This window comes from Melanerpes formicivorus, unplaced genomic scaffold (genome assembly GCF_026170545.1).
Source record: "Melanerpes formicivorus ecotype bairdi unplaced genomic scaffold, bMelFor1.0.p_v2 SCAF_17, whole genome shotgun sequence".
In the NCBI taxonomy this organism is placed as follows: domain Eukaryota; kingdom Metazoa; phylum Chordata; class Aves; order Piciformes; family Picidae; genus Melanerpes; species Melanerpes formicivorus.
In genome coordinates this window covers 4,700,748-4,713,145 of record NW_027142369.1, presented here as the reverse complement: position 1 = coordinate 4,713,145, position 12,398 = coordinate 4,700,748, and the positions used below count along the sequence as shown (strand labels likewise).

General features: G+C 36.2%; 1 protein-coding gene across 3 annotated transcripts in view; it reads left to right on the top strand.

Annotated features, from left to right (window-relative positions):
* The window catches only part of EML5 (EMAP like 5), a 103,165-nt gene that overhangs the window by 69,598 nt on the left and 21,169 nt on the right, over positions 1 to 12,398 (top strand). Inside the window, exons 28-33 of one of the 3 annotated variants that reach the window (XM_068148732.1) lie at positions 2,915 to 2,993; positions 4,114 to 4,243; positions 4,633 to 4,731; positions 6,751 to 6,771; positions 9,526 to 9,699; positions 11,113 to 11,321. In XM_068148732.1, coding sequence (XP_068004833.1) covers positions 2,915 to 2,993; positions 4,114 to 4,243; positions 4,633 to 4,731; positions 6,751 to 6,771; positions 9,526 to 9,699; positions 11,113 to 11,321 — 712 coding nt within the window. Of the gene's footprint in view, positions 1 to 2,914; positions 2,994 to 4,113; positions 4,244 to 4,632; positions 4,732 to 6,750; positions 6,772 to 9,525; positions 9,700 to 11,112; positions 11,322 to 12,398 lie in introns of those variants that run through there. The other 2 variants (XM_068148733.1, XM_068148734.1) reach the window with 2 other exon arrangements.

Below are 12,398 nucleotides of genomic sequence, written 5' to 3'. Positions count from 1 at the left end.
GCCACATTCTAGATCCAAGCAGCAGAGGGATGTTTGCTTTCAATCAGTTCAGTTACATAAACCTGTGCCAGAACCCTATCCTTTCAGGTTTTACTGCTTTAATGAAACTTCAGATATGTTTTCCTGCTTTTAGGTTTTTTGCTTGATTTTCTTTCCAACTCCCTTTTTTTTCCCTATATCTTTCAGGGACACAAATGAAATAAGGGGTGAGGGAAGGGTGGAAAGGATGGAAGTAAGGCTTCATTGCTGTGTCAGATGTCAGGGTGACAGGTGGAAAAGGGCTGTTTATGCTGTATTTTATCAGTTTCTAGAGGAACAGTAATAAGACTGTTACTGCTGAATTGTCTGTGAGAAATCTGAAATTAAAAATACAAACTATTGGGAAAGTGTGCAGGAGGTGGAATCATCAGTTTTGTTCAGTCTTCTCCTACATCCATCTGTAAAGCAGGACTGACCTCCAGTGATAGAACCTATACTTTGCATGCTACCAGCCAGCTCAGCAGCAATATTGTCAGTTTTCTGGATATATAATATTTCTGGATATATAATATTTACAGTTTTCTGGATAACCTATGGTCTTCAGGTTTCCTGCTGCTATTAAGACTGATTTTGGTGGTTTGTGTTTGGTTTTATCCTTTGGGCCTTTCTGTTTGGTTGGTTTGTTTTTTTTACTTTTGGATGTGGAGTTTTTTTCCCTGATTGGTTGGCTTGGTTTTGGTTGGGTGTTTTTTTTTGGTGCTTTTTGGTGTTTTTTTGGTGGGTTTTTTGGTGTTTTTGTTTTTTTTTTTTTCTTGGTTTTGTTTTTTTTTGTAGTATTTCTGTTGGGGGATGGGGGAGGTTGGTTGTCTTCTTTTCCAAGGGTAAACTTGTTGAACCTGCTTTTCATTTTCTTTAGTTTCAGTGCATAATTACAAGGATTTTGTCTGCTGTTTTAGATGCATCTTTTTTATTTTCTTGACCTAGGCAGTCCTCCCTTGGTCTCTTATTTTTATGTGTCTTTGCAACAGCAGTCAAAACAGGTCTAGCCTCTGGCAAGTGATAAATGTACACTGTTCCTCCTAAATTGTAGCATTTCTGAGAAAGCCTTCTTTCTTCTTAGAAGCTCTAAATCAAGGTGGACATAAAATGTTTTTATGGATAGATTATGAATTGTCGTAACAAAACTGGACTTAATGTGACCATTTAAAAAAATTTGGTTTTTTTGAGAGAAGAGGGAATCTTAAAGTGGATTCCTTCTAATTGGAGACCTCTGACAGGAAAAAAAAAGATCTGTAACTGAAGACCTTTGAGAAGTCTGGTGTTACATTCACACCATGTATTTTTCAAGCAGGACTGAAAGAGTGTATTTAAATGCTGCCATCTTTCAGTATTTGCCTCTGAGCAAGGAGACCTTTTGTCCATGTCCACATTGGACTTCTTTCCTGACCTGCACTGCTGTGTCTGATAGATGTCCCTAGGTTTTGCCTTTGCTGACAGTTTATTAGAAGTTCTTCCAAGAGTAAAAATTTTGGAGTAGCTAAAAAAAAGCATTAGACTATTTTATTTTTTTCTGGTGAAGTTACAGAAGTTTTTCTCCATACTTCAGTTGGCCTTCTCTGGTTTAATTTGCTCTTAATTATGAATGACTATTAAATATCAGCTTTAGTTGTTTTCCTTCATACCTTGAATTTTCCTTGTGAATTTTTCCCCATCAGTTTTATTTTTGCAATTCACTTTTGTTCCATAGGTATTTTCCAGGCTTCTAAGCATAGAGGAATTAATGAAAGTGTCTCAGAACACAGTTTATACTTGCTGTGCAATTTGCATTATAATCTGTACAAATCTTTTGATTGGTGCTGTGACATGAATTTATAGCAAATTTAATATCTGAGAAGATAAGTTTTGAATGTAGCTGATGGGATGTAGTTGACAATACACACTGTACAAAGAAATTGTAGTCTGCTCTTAGAAAAGCTGTGGTGATTATTTTGCATCAAAATCATCATTCAAAAGCAGGTATGGAGTTGAAAGTACCTCATACTGGAAAAGGCATATGAAGGAGAGCTGACCTGTTACTTTATGTGTGGTATTAGTTTGTCATGCTGCCTACTGGGTTAAACCATCTGGATTTCATAGAATCTTTATGTAGAATTTATTTTTAAATCACTTGTTCCGCTATGATCTAACTTTCTTTTCATGGCCACATACATTATATAAATAGAATCAGTAACTGTAAATCATCATCAAAAACTGCATAATTTTGATAAAACCTAGGTGCATGTTTCTTTGTATATGAGCAACTTAATGTAATCTGGAAAATGTTACTGATACTTATCAGACATATTTATTTGAGTTTCTTAACTAAGCCTGGGGTATTCAGAACAGTGGAACTGATGGCTGCTATGGTGATAGTTTACCTCAAAATAGATGTTGTTGATCAGTAACTTATTAATATGAATGGATGTGCAGGTGTACCTGGAGTTCCTGATGAACTATTACAAAAAATAGGAAAAGTTAGGGCCTTCTGAAGGCATGTGGGAGCAGGAATGGTGATCTCAGGTATTTAAATTAATTAGGTAGGCCTTCAAAGTTCATCTCATGAAAACTGGTATAGAGAAGATGCAAGTACCTTAGGAATATAGCATGAAAAAGCTGAATATTGTGTTAGTGGTCATTCAGTATAAACCAAAGTTGTATGTTAACCTCATGAGTTGTTGAGGAATTCTCAGGAAACCTAGCATGTTAAACAAAGGTGTTTTGTGTTTTTTTTCCCTTTGACAGAGTGTTTTGGTTTTTTTTTTAAAGTTGAATATAAATGTCAGTTAGGCAAAGTAGGGCTGTAAATTTTCCATATGCAATAGCAGGTTGGAAGTTACTGTGTTAGTATGGAATGGGTGACGGACAGCCTTCTCTTATTCACAGTTCTTTATTTCAGACCACCAGTTAGTAGGGCATTGCCACAGCCGGAGAAACTGCAGACAAATAATGTTGGGAAAAAGAAGAGACCTATAGAGGTAAGGAAACATTGATCTGCTCTTCCTTATTTAGGATTGTTTTTTATCTTTTTGGCCAGAAATTGACACATACATGGACATAATAAATGATTGTTTCGTTTAAAACGTATTATTAAAGGTGGAAATGAGTTGTGAATAAGTAACAAAAAAGTGGGAGAAAGCCTTATGTGACTTTTTATTTCACACAAAATGGAGCACAACTTAATTCTTAGTAACAGCAAAGCATTAAGAGTATTTAAGAGTATGTAGAAAGCAATATGCCCTGTTGAGATAACTGTAATGTTAATAGGTGTATTATCACTAACAAAACTAAGCGTCTTTTACTGCAAGACTTTTAAAAGTTTAGTTTAAAACTTTGTTTAAAAATCATCATTGTTAACAGCTTAAAAAATAAAACTGTTTACAAAAATCTATTAATGATGTCTTTACCTGAGGCACTGCGGTTTGTGATTAGTGTGGGGGGGGGGGTGGGGGGGGGGTGGGGGGGGGGTGTTTAGTTTTGGTTTGGGTTTGGTTTGTTTTTTCATTACATAGCCCATGCAAATAAATATACTTGCTTTTGGTTTATGTGAAGTGTTAATTTCTTCTAACCTGGACAAAATGCAGTTGTTCATAGCAACTGGAATATCTTCTAGGATACAAAACAAAATTTTGGTGAGACATGACAGATGGCCTTTTGACATCAATGTTCTAGACATTTTAGAACTTCTAATATAATTCGACTTTCTTAATTGCCAAAGGGGTTAAATTGTGGACCAGTGATTGCCATTCTTTGTTTTTTAGTGTGTTTTTGCATCAAAAGAGCTGTGCTCTGCTTGGCTCACTATAATTTATTTATGTACCTCCTTCTGTGTATCTACACATGTGTATTCTACATTTCTGCAGTATTCACCAAACAGATGACATAACTGTATGACAAGAATGAACAGCAATATAAGCTGACAGGGAAGGCAAGGATATCAGTTTCTCTTGGTTTAGAACATTGTTAAATTGCTTTTCCTTCACTGTATATTAATGTATTTGAAAAATAAAACCATGGAAAGCAGATTTCATTTTTTTTTTTTAAGGATTTGAATAGCTAATATGTGTTAACATTTTGTTAACTTTTGTTTTTTTTAAGGACCTCATTTTGGAGCTGGTATTTGGGTACAGAGGCAAGGACTGCAGAAATAATGTGCACTATTTGAATGATGGCGCTGATGTAATATATCATACTGCATCTGTTGGGATCTTGTATAATGTGGCAACAGGTAGGAGAAAATCCCTTTGAGGAAAAGTCTTTTCTTTCACACACTTGCAGTTAGAGTTTATTAAGTAAGTAGTGTATGCTTTATGGAAAAGTTACTATAGAGTTCTCAAAATTCAACCTGTGGAGATGATTCATAATAGCTTCATAAGCAAACTAAGTAAATTTAAATGTTTCTGGTGACTAAATTTTGGAAGGAAGTAGACTTGATTATTTTGATGCTAGCTTCTGAAATTTGCAATTGAGGAGTTTTTGTTTCCTGCTTTTAAGTTCCAAACCACAACATCATCGTAGTGCTTTGTTCTAACAAATATTGTACAGTTTTCAAACATTAGCCATGTCTATCCTTGTGCAAATATTTTAATTAATGTTGGACTCTTTTTTTTTATTTAGGTTCTCAGTCTTTTTACCAGGAACACAATGATGATATTTTGTGCCTCACTGTAAATCAGCACCCCAAGTTTACCAACATAGTGGCAACTGGCCAAGTAGGTATGTTTGTATATTTGTAAAGAGAAATTAACATAAGAGCATGCTCTTAGGGTCTTGTGAGTTCATGATAAATCACAAAAATAGGTGATTACACTATCTCTGTTTGTATGAGTGTTACTCAGTTACCTGTCCTCTATATATCTTTCTTTGAGTTTAATTTAATAATAACACTGGAGAAATATTTAGGCATGAAAGATTGAGTTTGTGTTTTGTTTGGAACATTACCAAATATATTTCTTTAGAAATCTTAAGCCCCATTAAATTAGTCCAGTTTTATTTAACTACCAGCTTGTCTTAGGCGTTCCACAGAGTCATAGCCCTTCCAAAGAAGCTTAATTGAGCTAGTCTTCATTTATATATGGACCAAACCCAGAACAGGTGTTACTTCATGTAGATTTTGTCTCATCAGGCAGATTGGTGTTTTGGCAATACAGAGTTGTAACATTCTAGGCAGAACCAAACCCATAGTGGTGTTACTGATTTAGATTCAAAAGGGAAATATATATGTTGCATAGTAACATAAAAATCGATCTATAAATTAACCACGTTAAATCAAACAAATAAACATAACAAAATCCCACTGTGCATCTGCATAGCTGAGCTAATACTGCTGTTTCTAAGTTTTTAAAGTGCATTTTCTGTGGTGCTGCAATCCACTTGCAGTTTTGATAGCTTCAGATATATCTTAGTGGATTCAAACCCACATTGTTTTCCTTAGCTCATAGAATTAAAGAAAAACCCTCTTAATTTATTTTATCCAGAGTAGTTGTTTGGTCTTTTACCCTGTACGTTTGTTTTGTTTTTCATCTAATAATGTTGAGTTTTTCAGAGTTTATTACTTGCCTCCCTCTGTCTTTTGGATTTTTAGGTGCATGTCTCATTAGTATTGAACTCATTGATAGTAGTAACTGCTTAGCTAAAATTGCTTCATTTCTTCGTGAGTTTGCCTCATATCAATTTAAATAATCACTAATGCAAAGTATTTAAATGGGAAAAGTCATCAGTGGCTTTTTGTTTATAGTGTGATTGCAAAGAAAATTTGCAGGAATTACAGACCTTTTATTGTCTTTAGGAATTTGCTTTTTTCCAGTGTATTTCTTAACCTAGCCCTATTTACCTTTCCATATGATAGAATATATGGAAAGAATGTAGATATAATATGAAAATCTGTTCTTTGTATGGATTTTCTTCAGTGTTTTCTTCATCTTACTGAAGAAGAGGCACGGGACCCTTAATGACTGTTTATTTCATAATCATTTCTACATTAACTAGCAGTAGAACAATTATAACTGTTTGGTAATGTGGAATAAGGCATACAAATCAGGAGAGGATGACCCTTAAGGATTAAACTACAAAACATGTTTTTAAGGGGAGAATTAAATCTGAAAAATGAACTGGGAGCAAAATACCTTCAAAGAATAGTTATTTTTAGATTCTGAACAGATGTTAAGGAGTACATACTCCATAAAGGCCATACTTAAGTGCATCTACTTTTTTCTACTGAATATGACTGGCACAAACATGGCTTCATAATTTAAATCTTCAAAAGGTTTACAGAAATACTATTTCAAGTATTTTTACACTGTAATGATGCTATGCAGTCTCAGTAATACTTCCCAGTAGCTGAACCGTTATGATCCTGGCAAGATCAGACTCAAACATTTCTTAGCAGAATAGCAATAATATTTCTTTTAAACTTCATTCAGTAACATGTAAGATATGGATTATTTTTTTAATTTAGTTTGGAAGCGAGACACCCAACATACACCAAAACTAGATTTTTGTGTGGTAACTCAATATGGAAATGAAAATACATTTATTCTGCAAATTTTTATTTCTGATGTGACTGCCTTTTATCAGTAATTGTTCATCTTTAACACTAAAAGCAGTATTGGTGCTGCTGCAATGCAAAGACATGACATCAAATTGTGTGTTAAGAGATTACACTGAGGCATATATTTTCTTTAGCAGTTATCTTATTTCTGATCTAATTATTTTTCTGCTGCTTTTCCATTACAGGAGACTCAGCAGATATGTCAGGTAAGGGAAATAAAATTTTAACATCTTCAGGTGTAGTTAGTGTTTCATCAGCTGTGTACAGCTTTATAGAGTACTAAGTGATGTGAATCCATTTTTGATTTATTAAAACCCTGTATCAGTCCTATTGCTGTTAGCACTGAATAGAAACCACATCAGTTCAGCAAGCTGTAAATACAGAAACAGTAAAAATGTTAGAACGTACTTAAAGCCAGCTTTTGTTCCCATCTTGCTGCCCAGTGATTAGTGAGTTCTAGTGCTACAGTAGCCTTTATGAACATGTTGGGGCTGACAGTTAACATTTTGTTTAGACACTCAATTGAGTATAATTTAAAAAATGCATTTCCAAAGTGTAATTTCATTGAGGAGGCCTAGGTGACTGAGTGAAAAAAAAAAAAAAAAGATCACCTTTCACATTTATTTATGGTTGTCATGCAATTATTTACACTGATCCAAAATGCTTGTTATGATGTCATTTTAATTTTTTTCCTGTTTTCATTTTGGATCTTTGACAGTCTTGACAGAGCTATTTTTTTATTAATATGTTGTTTTTCCAACTGTAATCTTAAAAATTCATCACCATCACGTGTGAGTGAGTTCATTGTTGAGAAGCTGTAACTGTGTTGTGACACATATTTAGAGATGCATAAATGTGTGTTCATGTGTACCTAGAAAGTATAATGATCTTCATGTGGATCTAAAGCTTGTTCTGCGAAGAACAAATGTACATTTTTAATGTGCATTAACTTCTTTCAAATATGCCAAATTGTGCTTGCTCTAAGCATGGGAGGAAGAATATAGGCACCTTTTCCCACGCTTCTTAACTGTGCAAAAGAAGCAGTGATGATATGGTTCTTTCGTATGAAAGAATGTCTCTAGTCCTGCATGCAATGCCTGGACTTCCCCTCTCTCACTTGCCTGCTTCCTACTGCAACTTCAGTTTGAGCTTATGTATATTACTATATTCTATTGTCACTGTCTGAAACCAGCACTCTTACTTCTTTTCTTCTGTAAGGAACCATTAGCCTGGAATCCAAGCTGCTGCCTGTTTTCATTAGAAGGTTGCAGAGTTTCACTTAAAATTTATTGATGGCTATTGGGCATCTTTCTAACTGTCAACTTACACTTTTCTAGTTTCAATTTTCTGTTGTCTGCAGCGATGCAGGAGTTCTTGGAACAGTAACATTTGTAATAGGCTGGAATGGCAAATTAAGTTTCATAATGACTTGGTACAGATCTGTTTCATCTTACTGAAGATATTTTTGTCCTACCAGCCCATGCTAGCTTTATCGAACTTCTCCCAGAAGGAGATAACACCTTAGAAAGTCTCTTTTGTGAGAGCAGATGTTAAGCAGCTGGAGCACTCCACAAGCAGGACACAATATCTGGACAGACTTTCAGAAAAGCACTGTCAAATAGGAGGACTCATCAGTCCATGTTCTCTGCCCTGAAAAATCTTAATCTGAAAGATTTTGTCAGTTATTATTCATGAAGTCTAGATGAAAGCTTTTCTCTGCCACCCAAAAGGACAAGGTTATAGGGGAAGTGCACAGGTCAAGGGTGGTACAGAGTTTTAGCACGGGGAATGCTGAAGAGAAATATAAAATTCAGATCCACAGTAAAGCTTTTGCCTTCCCTCAGCTTTCCATAAGGACAGCAAGGAGACATGCCAGTTGTTCCCACCCTTGCCTTTTCTGTTTAATGTCATGTCTATACTATGGTGTAATACCTCTCAGAAAGTGATGAAATGAGAAAATTTCAGTGAGAAAATTCTCTTCCTAATTACTTCTCTAAATACTGTTTTGGAACAGCGGCGGAATTGTGCTCAAAAACCTTAGTTTCAAGTGGCTAAAATGTTACCTATGACCCTGCACCTGCAGCTCCATTATGTTCCTTTGAGGGTTTAGATTTAACTGTTTTGAAATACAAGGCATGGAGCTGAAATAACAGTGTATGTGAATCTGAGTCTACAACAATAGCCAGTAATCTCCAGGTTCTGCCATCAGATTTACTAGAGATGAGAAGTATGGAGGTTTGAGAGAGAAACTTACTGTCCTGGAAGTGTCCTAGATGCTGTTCAGAGACTGCAAACTATACATGGGTTGCAGGATCTTTGGAGAAGGCATTGCCATTTGGAAAATACCCTAGCTGTCATCACAGTAGAAATGGTCACATGCAATAGTGGCAGAGAAAGACACTTCTTACTGCACAGATCTTGCAGTCTAAACAATGCAAACTAAATTAAATATGCTCATTCTTCTACATCAGTAAGCAAGCTGATTATTCAGCTGTCATTCTCCTTTCAGACAGATGGTCATTTTGTAGACAAGGAGATTTTGGCCTTGCACTGTAAACTGACTTCTCTACAGCTATCAGTTATCCAAAAGGTACATGCAGAAATTACATTCTTGATGATGTATTCAATATTTATGAAGGGTTTTGGGTTAGCATGCTTAGTTTTACGTTGGAGGAAAACAGAAGGCAACTTGCTTTCAAGCTCCTCCTGTGCTTCAGAAGTCTAGAAACAGGTTAAGACAAGTTTTCATCCCCAGCAGTGTAGTGAGGCCAACTTTTTAGTTCTACTTGATCTTGTTTACCATAAATTGGTTTCCAAAGGGAGGCCAAAATCTCCTTTATTTATTATTTTCTATCTGACCAGAACGATTTTGTCTTACTAAAAATACTAACTGCTTCGATAGGTAAATCATTAGACTCTTTTACAATGTATGCTAATTGCATGTTTTTATATTTGTGTAGCAACAGCTCCTTCTATTCATGTGTGGGATGCAATGAACAAGCAGACACTGTCAGTACTGCGGTGCTACCACTCAAAGGGCGTTTGCTCAGTCAGTTTCAGTGCCACTGGCAAACTGCTGCTGTCTGTAGGGCTGGATCCTGAGCATACCATTACCATTTGGAAGTGGCAAGAAGGTAGGAAAATGATTGGTTTTGTAGAATGTATTTATGCTGTTAGAGATATGTTGCCTTGAGTCAAGGGCAACTGTAACATGAAAATGTCAGCACATTGAAAATTACTACAAATAAATTCTCTACACTATGTGCTGTACAAAAGAGACAAACTAAATGTACTTGCCCATTCTGTTAACTGCTAAATATATCTCCTCTGTTGTGTAAACATCAAGATAGTTCATGGATTCCAGGTTAGAATAATTAAAGAAAATTGTAGTATTTGTTGGTTTTGTTTGTTTGGTTTTTTTCAGTTCAGTAATTTCTTTGCTGCTCAGTAAAAACTCTCTGTAAAATGGTGTTTTGCTCCCAGAGAAATCTTCTGTTCTTCTCTTTCTTACTCTGCTCTGATGTGTGATTACTGGCTAGGTTTTTGTACTGTTGAAGTTACCCCTCAAAATTACAAATTGCTGAAATACGAGGCTAGTAGAGTTCCTCTGTGGAGCAGTGCAATTGGTGTCTTAAACTATACTGCATGTTTTCAGGTTGCCTTTGATCTGAGCTCAGGATTTAGACTAGTTTGGTTGGTCAACTCCTTTCCTCAGCTCCTTTCTATCTGTCAAAGCCATGCCAAGATTATGATACAGATTTTCTAGTCTCAATGATTTATCTCCTCTCACTTTGGAGATTTCTGTTGATCAACTAGTATCTCTCAGAAGTGTAAAGATCAGCTATAAAGTTAATGAAAATTGAGTCTTCACAGCTTGTCTGCTAGCTTCTGTGGAGGCAGATGTGGTGTCAAATGTGTATTTGTACAATCTTAGGCAGTATGAAGGATGTGTGGTAAAAATCCACTGCCATTTCTGTCAGAATGTGCCCAGGCAGGATTTAGGTGAAGGAATCTTCATATGGGTCAAAATGTCTGATGTTAACACATCTGAAGAGACTGGAAGAGCATTGTCTTTCTATTTAAGACTGCATGTAGCAGTTAGTTTCTGCATTTTCTGCAGAAGGAAGAAAGTTTTATAACTCTAGGCAAAATTTGCAGACAAGTAATTCATTAGCCTTTTGTAATTGGATTTCCAAAGCTTGGGATTTTCAGATGAGCTGTAGGAATTTCAGGGGAGATGGAAACTTAATTGGATCTGAGCTGCTAACTCTTTTATACTCCTAAGGAAATTGAGAATGATAAGTAGATGGCACCTTTATTAGATGCTACACTTGGCTACTGGGTGTTATTAACAGGATTTTTAAATTATTACTATTTTTTTTTAAATCTACATGTTAATTTAGTTTTATCTTAGGAGCAGTTTGTACTTTTCTTCCTGACCTTCGTGGTCTTGGATGACTCATTGTTCTCCATAATTTTATACTTTTTAAAAGCATAAATGTGTATTTTTCTCAGTGAATTAGCAATGTCCATTTTCCTTCTGCCAGGTGCCAAAATTGCCAGCCGAGCTGGTCACAACCAGCGTATATTTGTAGCAGAATTCAGACCAGATTCAGATACCCAGTTTGTTTCTGTGGGAGTAAAACACGTGAGGTTCTGGACACTGGCTGGGAGAGCTCTTCTGAGTAAGAAAGGGCTGCTGAGCTCCATAGAAGATGCCCGAATGCAGACGATGCTCTCTGTAGCTTTTGGAGCGGTACGTAACCTTACGATTTTAAAATGCATACAGTCAGGAATATTTTACCTTTTCTGGCCATAGTTTAATGAGACTTTTCTAACCTGCTAATGAATATATCAGTTGTTTCATTAAACTCAGTTAAGTGTTTCTAATACTTGCCTGCTAGTTAGAGGTAATACCAGCTTTCTTTAGAAGAGAAAAGTAGAAAGATGGATTGGTAGGTTTTCAAACTAAACAAACATAGGTGCTTTGGATGCTGCTAAACCAGGTAAAACAGAGCTGACTCCTAGACTGCAGGAACCATACAGTAGAAAGGAAGCTAACCTCATGCCCACCTGGGGGTGATTGTATTATGATCCATATGCATTACTTCACGTGGGTAGTCTGAGAGCACCGTTGTCCTGGGGCACTCCTTAAAAGCTTTGACTGTTAGCACTGCAGTAAGGTTTTGTTTTGCTGTGGGTTTGTTTTGGGTTTTTTGACAGATGCAGGCCTTGTAGCTCAGTTCCATTACTTTGCCGTTTCAGGCATTGCTCTGTATGAGGAGCGCTCATCTTTTCAGCTGGGCAGACAGCCATAAATTTCTTCGGTGGAGCAGTGCTTCTCTTCTATTGTGTGCGTTACTGTCCTGCTTGCAGATCTGCCTGTTGGGTCCAGACTGAATTTATGCTACTGATTTTGGTTTTTGAAACTGGAACTGGCCTATAGTTTCATTTTGCATGAGACTGTCTCTTTTTCAGAGTGATTTGTGTCTTTCTCAGGTACCTCTGATTTAAGAGAGTCCCACAAAGCAGCAAGTTACTGTCCACATGATAACGGTTAGGAGATGTTAGAGAAATCTCTGTGAACTTTCTTATGGAGCAGCAGATATTTGGCATAATAAATAAGGCTGTATGCTTCATGTTGGGAGTATGGTGTAAGGTTGTTGAGGATGCAAAGCTTGCAAGGGTTTTATGAATAGATGTGCAAACTGAATAAAGCCAAATCAGATCTGTTTTTCCTGTAGGAAGCAGTTCTGGGAGTGCTTTTCTTCTTTGATTCTGTCTTGGAAGGAGCTAATTCACGTGCTCCTAAATAGGAGTTGGAAACAGCCCA